Genomic DNA, 12281 nt, shown 5'->3' with positions numbered 1-12281 from the left:
CATCTTGGCTAATAGTCATTGGTGGACCTATCCTCCATGAACTTTCCTATTTCTTTTTTGAAACCCATTATATTTGTGGCCTTCACAATATACCCTGGCAACGAGTTCCACAGGTTGACTGTGTGTAGATTGTAGGTCTCAGAACTCAGAGTACACCGTTCACCAAACTTGGCAAGTGCCTTACTTACTTGCCATTGAGAAAAGAAGGAAGCTGACATGTATATAGAATGTATTTTATTTTTTATTTGTAGTCAATGATTTGGTTACAGTCTAAAGTTGTAACAGTTATAAGCATACTCTCGGTGTTTGATAAGGAAACTAGGGAAGAATTAAAATTCTTTATGCAACTTGAACTGCAGATGTTCTCAGTATGGTTATTATAACTACACCACCTATGTGTCATTATGAATAAATGTCTATCTACAGCCATAAGTCTGTCTAAAATAGTCCAAATTAGGTCAATTAAAATGTGACTCAAATGGGATTGAGAAACCTCCATTAGCTTCAGCTCTTTATGCTGAATATCTTTAAGAGTAAAGGTAAGAGCAACATTTAGCATAACATTTACTTTAAATTTACCATTTTCTCCACAGATTTCAGATCTCCTGAAGCCATGGCTTGCTCACTGCTCCCTATGTAATGTTGTCCCCCACCCCCCGCCAGAGAATATACTAGTACCATCATGACCAAAACTGAAGTCCACTGGAGTACGTCTGTGGAGGGTGGTGGGAGGTTTAAGTGAATTTTATTCTATTGTGTAAGTTTTCAAAATTTTTAGCTTGCTCCATTCTCTGGAGGAATAGTGTGGTGACACTGCTGGGGGCATTGAATGGTGCAATAACCATTCAATCCTAGTCACAACTTCGGGATACATGAAAAATGAGATAGGGTAAATATAAGTGTAACACATGCTAACTACACCTCTGGGCTTTGCTCTTTGGTACATTGAGCATAATATTCTAAAGTTAATGGAGGTTTCTTAATCTTATTTGTGAGTGTCTTTTGAAGGATTACTTTGAGTTTACAGAGTTTAACACAGCATTATTTTTAAGTCAGGACCTCCATTTCATTTACATAACCTTTTCCAAAGATCCTAAGCAAGTGATAACTTGGAGAATAAATATTCTTCCCTATTTCTATTAATCTTTGTTTCTTCCTTCCTCTTGTTCTCTTCTTTTCACCTCTCTTGTTTTTTGAGGCATTATAAACTATGGCAAATATGGAATGGATTGAAGTAAAATAGACTGCCCCCCCTCCAACCTATTGTCTGGAGTCAGGTAACCAAGAGACTTCAAGGATCAGTAGTGTATCATAACAAGAATAGGATTCCTTTTTCTGTCTCGAGGCTTGATACTCCAATAATTTCCATTTTCTTTCCTCTCTGCTACCTGTGTCTCATATTCTAATGTGGGGAAAATTACAACACATGCTTTGTTTACCAGTGAGAATTTTTGAAAAGATGCCTTAGGGTCTTCCTAGCATCCTGGTTCATCATGACACTTTCTCATCCTTATCTGTTTTCTGTATCTTGAAGGTTATAAATATTACTTGGTGATGTCATGTTCCATCCACCCCAAAGGGACTGCAGCCTTAAAGGAGAAATGTTGTTTCAGTTTTCAGAAATCTATTGTTTTTGCGTGTTCTAGCTAATGAATTCTCTCTGAACCAAATATTTCCACTTCATTTTCTCCTGTTTTTATTTTAGTCAGTGCATCATTATTACAATATTTTTAATATATGTATATGTACCAGCTTTGCTCCTTAATTTGGTGACTGGGGAATTAATTGAACCCAGAAATCAGGTCATACATGTTTCCTTTTTGCTTGTTGTTTTGTTTCATTGTAATAATGGCTGTAGTTGTGCAGGATACAGTTTAATTATTTATGGATTTCTAAGATCTGACCCAGTGATATGTGCTAACATATTTCAGCAATCTGTCTTTAGAATGTAGTATTAACTAGGGCTGTCAAGCGATTAAAAAAATTAACCGCGATTAATCGTGCTATTAAACAACAATAGAATACCAATTATTTTAAATATTTGTGGATGTTTACTACATTTTCAAATATAGTAATTTCAATTACAACACAGAATACAAAATGTATAGGGCTCACTTTATATTTATTTTTATTACAAATATTTGCACTGTAAAAAACAAAAAAATTGTATTTTTCATTTCACCTCATACAAGTACTGTAGTGCAATCTCTTTATTATGAAAGTTGAACTTACAAATGTAGAATTATGTACAAAAAAACTGCATTCAAAAATAAAACAATGTAAAATTGTAGAGCCTACAAGTCCACTCAGTCCTACTTCTTGGTCAGCCAATCACGCAGCCAAACAAGGTTGGTTACAATTTTCAGGAGATAATGCTGCCTTCTTCTTTTTTACAATGTCACCTGAAAGTGAGAACAGTCGTTCACATGGCACTGTTGTAGCTAGTGTTGCAAGATATTTAGGTGCCAGATGCGCTAAGGATTCATATGTCCCTTCATACTTCAACCACCATTCCAGAAAACATGCTTCCATGCTGATGATGGGTTCTGCTTGATAACAATCCAAAGCAGTGCAGACTGACGTATGCTCATTTTCATCGTTTGAGTCAGAAGGTTCATTTTCTTTTTTGGTAGATTGGGTTCTGTAGTTTCCATATCAGAGTGTTGCTCTTTTTAAAACTTCTAAAAGCATGCGCCACACTTCCTCCCTCTCAGATTTTGGACGGCACTTCAAATTCTTAAACCTTGGGTCGAGTGCTGTAGCTATTTTTAGAAATCTTACATCGGTACCTTCTTTGCATTTTGTCAAATCTGCTGTGAAAGTGTTCTTAAAATGAACATGTGCTGGGTCATCATCCTAGACTGCTATAACATGAAATATATGCAGAATGTGGGTAAAACAGAACAGGAAACATACAGTTCTACCCCCAAGGAGTACAGTCACTAATTTAACTGATGCATTATTTTTTTAACGAGCATCATCAGCATGGAAGCATGTCCTCTGAAACGGTGGCAGAAGCATGGAAGGGCCATACGAATGTTTAGCACATCTGGCAGGTAAAATACCTTGCAATGGTGGCTACAAAAGTGCCATGCAAATGCCTCTTCTCACTTTCAGGTGACATTGTAAATAAGAAGCCGGCAGCAGTATCTCCTGTCAATGTAAACAAACTTGTTTGTCTTAGTGACTGGCAGAATAAGATGTAGGACTGAGTGGATTTATAGGCTCTAAAGTTTTACACTGTTTTGTTTTTGAGTGCAGTTATGTAACAAAAATAATCTGCATTTGTAAGTTACACTTTCACAATAAAGAGATTGCACTTTAGTACTTGTATGAGGTGAATTGAAAAATACTATTTATTTTGTTTATCATTTTTACAGTGCATATATTTGTAATCAAAAGTAATATAAAGTGAGTACTGTAAACTTTGTATTCTGTGTTGTAACAAATCAATATTGAAAATGTAGAAAAACATAAAAAAATATTGAATAAATTTCAATTGGCATTCTATTGTTATAAGTGCGATTAATCGCAATCAATTTTTTATCCTTACAATAACTTAAAATGTAAATTTTACATTGTACCTATCTTTATGGTGCTTGTTTATAGTGTATGGTACATTCTGACTAAAATTACCTTTGTCACTTCTTTAATTTTGTCACTGTAGAGAAAATCCAAATAACTTTGTTTTAACAAAACCTTAAGATAAGTATTTAATAAAGTTTACTAGAGTCTGTGCCATTTCTCCCAGAAGCAAACTATGACACGTGGGATGACAATAAGCACACCCAATCCAAATATTAGCCCTCCTATGCCATATCAACTTCAGACAGTTATGCCAACTCACCTACTCTCGAGGATAAATAATAGATAATAAGACAAAGAATATCATATTACTACTATATAAATCCATGGTACGCCCACATCTTGAATACTGCACACAGATCTGGTCATCCCATCTCAAAAAGAGATATTGGATTTGGAAAAAGTTTAGAAAAGGGCGACAACAATGACTGGGGGTATGGAACAGCTGCCATATGAGGAGCGATTAATAAGACTAGGACTTTTCAGCTTGGAAAAGAGATGACTAAGTGGGGATGTGATAGAGGTCTATAAAATTATGACTGGTGTGGAGAAAGTAAAGAAGATAGTGTTATTTACTCCTCATAACACAAGAACTAGGGGTCACCAGCAGGTTTAAAACCAACAAAGGAAGTATTTTTTCACACAGACAACCTGCGGAACTCCTTGCCAGAGGATGTTGTGAAGGCCAGGATTATAACAGGGTTCAAAAAATAACTAGATAAGTTCATGGAAGATAGGTCCATCAATGGCTATAAGCCAGGATGGGCAGGGATGGTGTCCCAAGCCTCTGTTTGCCAGAAGTCGGGAATGGGCGATGGGATGGATCACTTGATGATTATCTATTCTGTTCATTCCCTCTGGGGCACGTGGCATTAGCCATTGTCGAAAGACAGAATAGCCGGCTAGATGGACTTTTGGTCTGATCCAGTGTGGCTGTTCTTATGTTCTTAAGGCAAAGATTTTGGATATATTGTCTATTTTCAGTAACTGTCCAAAAACTTTCACTCATGTCTTTCCCATAACTTCTTCTCCCTTCAATATCACTTCAGGCTGCAGGCTTCACAAAGTCCCTCCAGTATTACTCCAGACTAAAGGGTATAGTTCCCTTTTGACTGTTAGTTCACTAGCTAAGATGCTACTTCTCTGAAATCTTAACTTTAAAAGACACTTTCTCTGAAATTCACTTCAGCAAAGACAGGTTTGGGCTCCACAGTTCATGCAGTGATTGTAATCCACATACTAAAAACAGCCACATGTTTTGCTTGAGTTGGTTAATTAGCTGAAGATATAATCAGGACTAAACTGGCTTGGCTGAGAGGTGAAATCCTCACACTTCTGTATGTATTGGATGAATGGCCAAGGTCATTTATTATCCTCACTTATTAGAGTTATCCTCATTAGTGGAAGCTTGAACTACGTCAGCATGCATGAAATCTAGCCTGTGAATAAGGATTTTTGGTGCTGTTAAATCTTTAACCTTCATAAGCACAAATCTTTCTTTGTGCCAACATGTAAAAATACTGCCTAGTATTTAAAACATACAAAATATAGCAATAAATTGTTTTTATTTCCCTTTAACTAGGTTATTTAGTCATAGATCATGGACCAGTACATTTTAAAAGGCTTAGGAAGCAACACAGATTTTGCTGAAAAATATTAATGGAAAATAATAAGTGACACAGTACTTGTGGTTAAATAAACATTTCAATTTAAGTTTTCAAAGGCAGGAGCTAGTGCACTATTCCAACCCCAAGATGAGGATGGATGAGAAGTAAAAGGGACTTAGGGCTTGTCTACATTTACATTTTATAGTGCGCTAACTTGCTGGTTTGGGGGGGTGAAAAATCACGCCCCTGAGCGCAGCAAGTCTGAGCGCTTTAAAGCGCTAGTGTAGACAGGCTCCGAGCGCTGGGAGCTGTGCTCCCAGTGCTCGGAGCTAATCCCCTCGTGGAAGTGGATTACCGGGAGCGCTCGCGCGTGACCACACTCACACTTTAAAGCACTGCTGCGGGCAGCTTTGACGTTTCCAGTGTAGCCATGTGCTCAATTCTATCTCTGTGTACTCACCTGGCTCCCATTGCTCTGTTATCTCTCTCTCTCAAACCTTGTTTACCCTCTAAGAGATAGGGAAATATCATTAACTTCATTGTACAGGTGAGGAACTGAGGCCCAGAGGTCACACACGAAGTCTGTGGCAGAGCCAGAAATTGAACCCAGGTCACCTGGATGCTAGTCTTGTGCTTTAAACACAAGATTAGCTTCCTTCCTCACCAAAGCTTTTCCCCTCCTCCCCCACCACCAATTTTCTAGATTTTCCTTCTGCAGTACCTTGGACCAACTTTCCTTCCCAGTCCCTCTCCACAGTAGAATCCTTGCTGGACTTCTTAACATTCCCTTGCCAGCCCACCCTGACAGATATTCTTGGTTTCTGATTGACTGAATGCTGCATTGGGTCACATCAGGCCACTGGGCCTGCATTCAGCTATGTTACCTTAATGTGTACTTTTTGCTATTATGTTGCAAATTGTTTTGCATCTATGAATTTTTAATTCACATGTAGTTGCATGACCATATCTGTTGCAGTGAAGATTAGCAACCAAATCTTTAAGGCCAAATTTTGTCCTTGAATGCACATATGTGACTCCCACTGAAGCCAAAGCCAGAATTTGGCCCTCAGTAGTTGTTATTGGTGAAATTCAGTGTGTACAGGCTGGCACCAACAAAACAAATGTCTGCTTAAGGTCACACAAGTCAATAATGGTCTTCATTTTTTTCAGCAAGACAGTGTGCTTATGCACAATTAAAAGTAAACTTGTGTGCTCTTGATCCAAAAGAATCAAATGTAATATCTTAAAAAAAGTTCTGAGAAGAAGCAAAACCCTGCTAGAATACCACATTATCTCCATTAATTTCTTGATCTCAAACATGTTTGATTCCCTAATGCTCCCCCACTTCCAGAGGTGCTGGAACTAGGAGTGCTGGGGGTGGGGTCGCAGCACCCCTTGACTTGAAGTGGTTTCCATCATATACCGGGTTTACAGTTTTGTTCAATGGCTTTCAGCACCTCCTCTATAAAAATTGTTCCAATGCCACTACCCACTTCCCCAGATTTTCGTAACCCTTGCTTGCTGACCATTGGGAAAAAATTCCTTCTCCAGTGAACCTTGTGTCCAGTTCAGGCTTCCATCATTTGCAGTACATAATTTGAATTTAGGAGACAAAGGTATGTCCCGCTTACGGCTATGGAACATTATAATCAGAACCTGTATTTGTGAGGAACCTGCATCCCCAACCCTCTCCCACTTCCTGTTATTTAAATGTTGAAGATAGCCTATGACAGTGAAGGTAGATGGGCTCTGTACAGTCTTAGAATATTTAAAAATAGAAGCAAGTATACTGAAGGTTTATAGCTCATGCTCAAACGGGAAATAGTCACTGTTAGTGCAAAATCAGGTATTTAAAAAATTTCATTCCCCAAGAACAACTTTGTGACTGTTAGCAGTCATTGATGGACAGTCACTGGTATGTACCGATGTGAAGGTGCAATGAGCTTTTGATTGGCTTTTATGGCTTTTTTTTTTACTTTTATGGGTGCAGCTTTTATGGTTTTATTGAATCAGTAAGAAAGGTCCATAATAGGTAGAGAGCTCTCCGTCTCTGAGCATCTCTTCATAAAATCCATTACGGATTTCTACCATGCAACTTTTCTGCTACATTAATGACCACGTACAAGGTAGCCAAGCATAAGTCCACTTGTTGGCTTTTCAGACGATTTTTGAGATTTAAACATTCTAAAAAGATTTACTTTTATCCAAGTGACATAGGAGGTATACCAGATGCATGTCACTCCTTGGAATTCACAACCTGGGCTCCATAGAATAGCTATCTAGTTCCAGAGAGGACGGTACAAGACCTCATATGACACTCTGCCTTGTACACAGCTCTGGAGATCCAATGCGATTTAGCTGATTGCACTGCAAATTCAAATGATTTTTTACTTTTATATAAAATACTATTTTTCTTCTTACAAATAAAATTTCAGTGTCAACTGAAAATCTATTTTTACTTGGTAAGGCAATTTCTACCTTGATTTCTTAGCATTAGACTGATTTTTTTTTAACGTTCATTAGGCATTATATATTCCATTAAAAGGTTAAAATTAGCAACTTCTAGCAAGCTATTTGTTGTTCACATTTGAGTGGAAAAATATGGTTCCTTATTTACTGGGTACCTTGTTCTGTGTACATCTTAGTAAAAGATCCTCCTGCAGGCCTCTAAGGCTGCTGCTATTTTACCTCCCAGAATGAATAGTCAAAAGCTGCAGTCATTGAGGACTCAGGTGTCAAAAATTGTAAGGTGGTTGAAGTGAGCCTTGACATAAAAGCTTAAAACTACAATTCTAAGTACATGGAGATAGTGCTTGTAACACAGATCTCTCTTTTCTTGACCACGTTAAGAGAATGGTGCCAGGAAACCTCCTATGAATTAAATGCCTGTTTCACACACTAGCATGATCACATCTTTCTATCTGTATGATGTGTTGTAATAAGTATGGTTTAAAAAAAAAAAGACAACAGGGCTTTCAGTAATCCTTTCCCACAAAATGCAGTGGGATTGAAAAATCAGCATAAAGGACACACTGTGAAGATATGGCAATGCATGCATTGTTTTCTACATAATGCAGTCAGGGTCTCCATGGTAAAATGAAATTTTTATTTTATTTTTTGTCACCATCAGCAGTTAACCTAAAGTAGGAGCTGCTCCATTTCATTGTAGGTTAAGTGACTTACTATTCAATACTAGCTGGGAAGTATAGATAATGAACTTTCCTTTTTTTGGATAGGTTTTTAAAATAGATTTAAAAATTGGTAAAAAAAAATATAATGCAGCATATGTTGTTGTTCTGTAATTTTTTTTATATAAAACCCTCCTTTTTAGCATTCCCCTTTCAGTGGAATCACTTAGACACTTCCAGCTGGTGGCAGGGGATACAGCCATAATACAGCTTTCTCTGTCCCAGCTGTCTTTTTCATTACGTTAAATGCATTACGATGGCTGCACTGCTTTATAAAGGTTCAGGTACAGAAAGGTATAGAAAGAAAATATGCAAACATGCATTTTTGTAGTGCCTACTAGCTTCTACAAGATCTTTGGATTCTGAATGTGTTCCTGGCTCTGATCTAAGATATCCTTCCAGTCACTGGAACATTTGCTGAAAGGGCTGGTTAAGGTGCCTGAGGATATCACCTTTTACAAGGAATCATTGTTGTAAAGGATTTTTAGTGCATTATGGCTCATGCAGCCTCACAGCTAAAGAAAAACAGGGATTTAGAAATTATTGCTGATGAAGAAAATGAGAAAAAAAGAAAACACAGGAAAAGATCCCGGGATCGGAAGAGAAAGGTATATAGATTTGTACCAAATTCTTACAAGCATTCCTTTGTTTCAGTTTTCTTACATTGCAAATGAGCTATCAGAGATCATTCTTATATGTAACTTGGTAGCTGTCTGAATAATTGGTTAAGATTGTAAAATAACATTGCAAACCAGAACTGTGGGGTTTGCAAAGCAATTGAATTTTTAATCGGCTGTTAGTTGATTGCAGTGATGATGCAGAAGGTGTGCACTCATTTCACGTATAAATCAATCACATTACCATGATATGCAAGCATGGCTATAAGTGACTTTAAAATAGTGTATAACCGTAATGTGAAGGTTACATGTATAACACTGTCATGGGCTTAACTGATAGAATAAATAGTTTAGCCTATGTATACATACTTACTGTGAATGTGTGTGAGGGTAGATTTTTCTTTGTGTTGGGACTATGTCACATGCTTGGCTCTTAAAACATCCATTTTGAGAATAATGTCACAGAATTGAGATGTTTTGTTGTTTTTCCTTTTTCCTAAAGGCAAATTATATGGAAAATCAAACCACAATAATTTGTTGTTAGCAACTTGATTTTGTTAGGTTAAAATGTGATTGTGATCATAGAGCCTTGTTTTTCTCTGCTGTGTAATTATCCTGGATGCAGAAATCTATGGTACACCGAGACCTGAAAAATTCAGTACACTAGGGTGATCATTGTTCAATTAAGATTTGAATCTAATAGTGGTCTATTTTATTTTTATCAAGGTATAAAACAGAATAGTTGAGGCAAGTGGCATGATGATAGATGATGTCCTTATGAGTGCTGTGTGGGTATGTCCTTAAAAATGACACTTTGTGTACTAGTCCATTTAGATAAGGCCCTGTAGTGATTTCTTAGTCATTGGTTGCAATTAGTAAAAATTGCCCAAAAGCCCATGGTCTGAACACAGAAGTGTGGTTATATAGAATTTGTGTGTGTCTTTGTGAAATTCCCTAAGGGATAGATAATCTTAGTGTGCTCTAAGCAGCCATGCATGTGCTTCCGGAAAGGCATGTAGATTTCCTTTAACATATGTGCAGCTTTTGGATGGATAACAGTCAACATTTTCCTGCCTTTTCCCCTTCTTTCTTCTGAAATGGCAGTGTTAAACTTAATGAGAAGCACTAAGAAACCCACTGTCTTCTGTTCTAGTGAACACATTAGAAGGCTGTGTTTAGATGGCTGCAGTGAGTGTACTGCAGCATATTAACTATAGATATCTTTTCCATTTAAATATACATGTAAAGGTCTCCTCAGTATTTTTTCTGGTACAAATGAAAGCACAAAATTAGGATATTGCCTTTGGGGCAGATTTCACATCAAAATTGGTCTGAATATGTAATATTTTTTCCTGTCTGATTTTATGGTTATATGCAGATCCGTAGCATTGTAGCTATCATTTTTCAGCTGAAAATGAACACAACAATGCAAATTTAAGGATCTGGCCTACCACCATGTATTTTCATTTGAGGTGTGAGTTAAAATGTATAGTATCATATTTAACTCTGTTCATGATTGAGAGAGCCAATATTATCTATAATAGGCTTAAGTTTAACAATAGCACACACAACCATATATATGCTGTCTTTGTCTTTGTGCTCATTCATATTTACTTATTGGCAAAATGTGGAAGAGATGTGGCAATAATAGCCTCTTGATTCAGAGATCTGAGACAATTGCTTTGTGGACAAAAATGCTTTACTGTTTATACAACACAATGCTGTAGAAGGGAAATCTCTTAGCAACCAGAGTGGGACCTGGATAAATATCAATCTATTTATTGTAAATGCATGGATTTTCAGTGTCTTGTTTCTTCATAGAATAGAACAAATAGAACATAGAGGTTTCACACCAACAATGTTTTTTTTCCCTATTACGCTGGAGATTGGTGATCAATTTGGAATTCTTTCTTAGCAGTATTTTTAGGACTTGCAGATTCAAGACATACTAAGTTTATTAGGAGAATGAAGAAAAAGTAGTAAGCTTGTCACTGACTATAGAAAGTGGGAAAGAAAATTTGTGCATGTGCAGGTATATTAGTTTACTCACAAAGAGGATCCCATTCTGCCTATCATACATCAGGCATAAACTGTGACATTCTAGTTGTTTGTTGTTTTGTACTTCTTGGGGGGGCGCAGTGAAATATTTAGAATAACCATTATTTCCACTATGAGTTCTGAGTCACTTCTTTGTGTACCTCTGCACCACCCACAAGCAAGCAATACTCAGTTTTTTTTATAGTCACATGATGTTGCACAACACTAACCCTTGAACAATATATGCAAATGTCTAGGGTCTTCAAATTGCATTAAAACACCAGTGAGTGCTAATATCCCTAGATAATTTAGACAGTAAGGAGATTGAGGCATGAGATGGTTTGAAAGTCAGGCCTGTGAGAGCACAAAGTCTCTACAAACTGATGATGCCAACCCCCGTCATACTGATAGTCATTTGTGTGTAATGTTAGGATTGTAATCTGAGGAAGAAATTTCACGGCTTTCTCAATTATTTGGCACTTTACCATGTACTAAAATTTCTGTCACGATTTGCTCTAAAAACATACAGACAAATATCTTGTTAGGTGATATTCAGTCCATTAAGTTGTAGGATCAAATCTTCAAAACTGTGTGTGCGCATTAGCATGTGTCTATGTTAAGCATGCAAATGAAGACATAGTTGATTGCAGTGATGATGCATAAAGTGTGCAATCATTTTACATATAAATTAATCACATTACCACCATATGCAAGCATGGCTAAAGTGAGTTTAAAATTGTGTATAACAATAATGTGAAGGTTATATGTATAACACTATCATGGGTTTAACTGACAGAATGAAGACATTATAAGTGTGCATGCATGTGAATCCTCACTTATACTTGCACATCTAAATTTATAGTATGCACTTATGAATATTCAGCTGTTAATTGTTTCTTATTCATGGCATAGCAAAAGAAAGAAATGGTACCAGAAAATAAGAGAGATGCATCTGTTGACTGATATACAGATTTCGCTGTTTACTCTGTTCAAATGTATTTTAAAATAGGGGCAAGATTCTGACTTTGGATGCATATGAAGTGTCCTTGCTTACTTAAGTGGGTGTAGCCCAAGTACATCAGGGCAAATTTTACTCTTAAATGATAAACTAACAAAAAAGATTGGAACACCTTTTAAGAATAACAGTTGATTTAATTATCTGACTGTTCTGCTTCTGACAAGGTTGCCCTAGGTCATGCACAATTTTGGCTGTGAAAACTAGCAATTGTTTCCCATATGCCAGCATC

General features: G+C 36.9%; 1 protein-coding gene across 4 annotated transcripts in view; it reads left to right on the top strand.

Moving 5' to 3' along the window:
- Nucleotides 1-8874: 8874 nt before the first annotated feature.
- ANK3 (ankyrin 3) overlaps nucleotides 8875-12281 on the top strand; it is a 280404-nt gene continuing 276997 nt past the window's right edge. For all 4 annotated transcript variants that reach the window (XM_054035313.1, XM_054035315.1, XM_054035312.1 and 1 more), the window contains exon 1: nucleotides 8875-8988. In XM_054035313.1, coding sequence (XP_053891288.1) covers nucleotides 8875-8988 — 114 coding nt within the window. The remainder of the gene's footprint in view (nucleotides 8989-12281) is intronic.

This window comes from Malaclemys terrapin, chromosome 7, assembly GCF_027887155.1.
Source record: "Malaclemys terrapin pileata isolate rMalTer1 chromosome 7, rMalTer1.hap1, whole genome shotgun sequence".
Lineage (NCBI taxonomy): Eukaryota > Metazoa > Chordata > Testudines > Emydidae > Malaclemys > Malaclemys terrapin.
The sequence above is the reverse complement of the archived record's forward strand: the minus strand, read 5'-3'. Positions and strand labels throughout refer to the sequence as shown.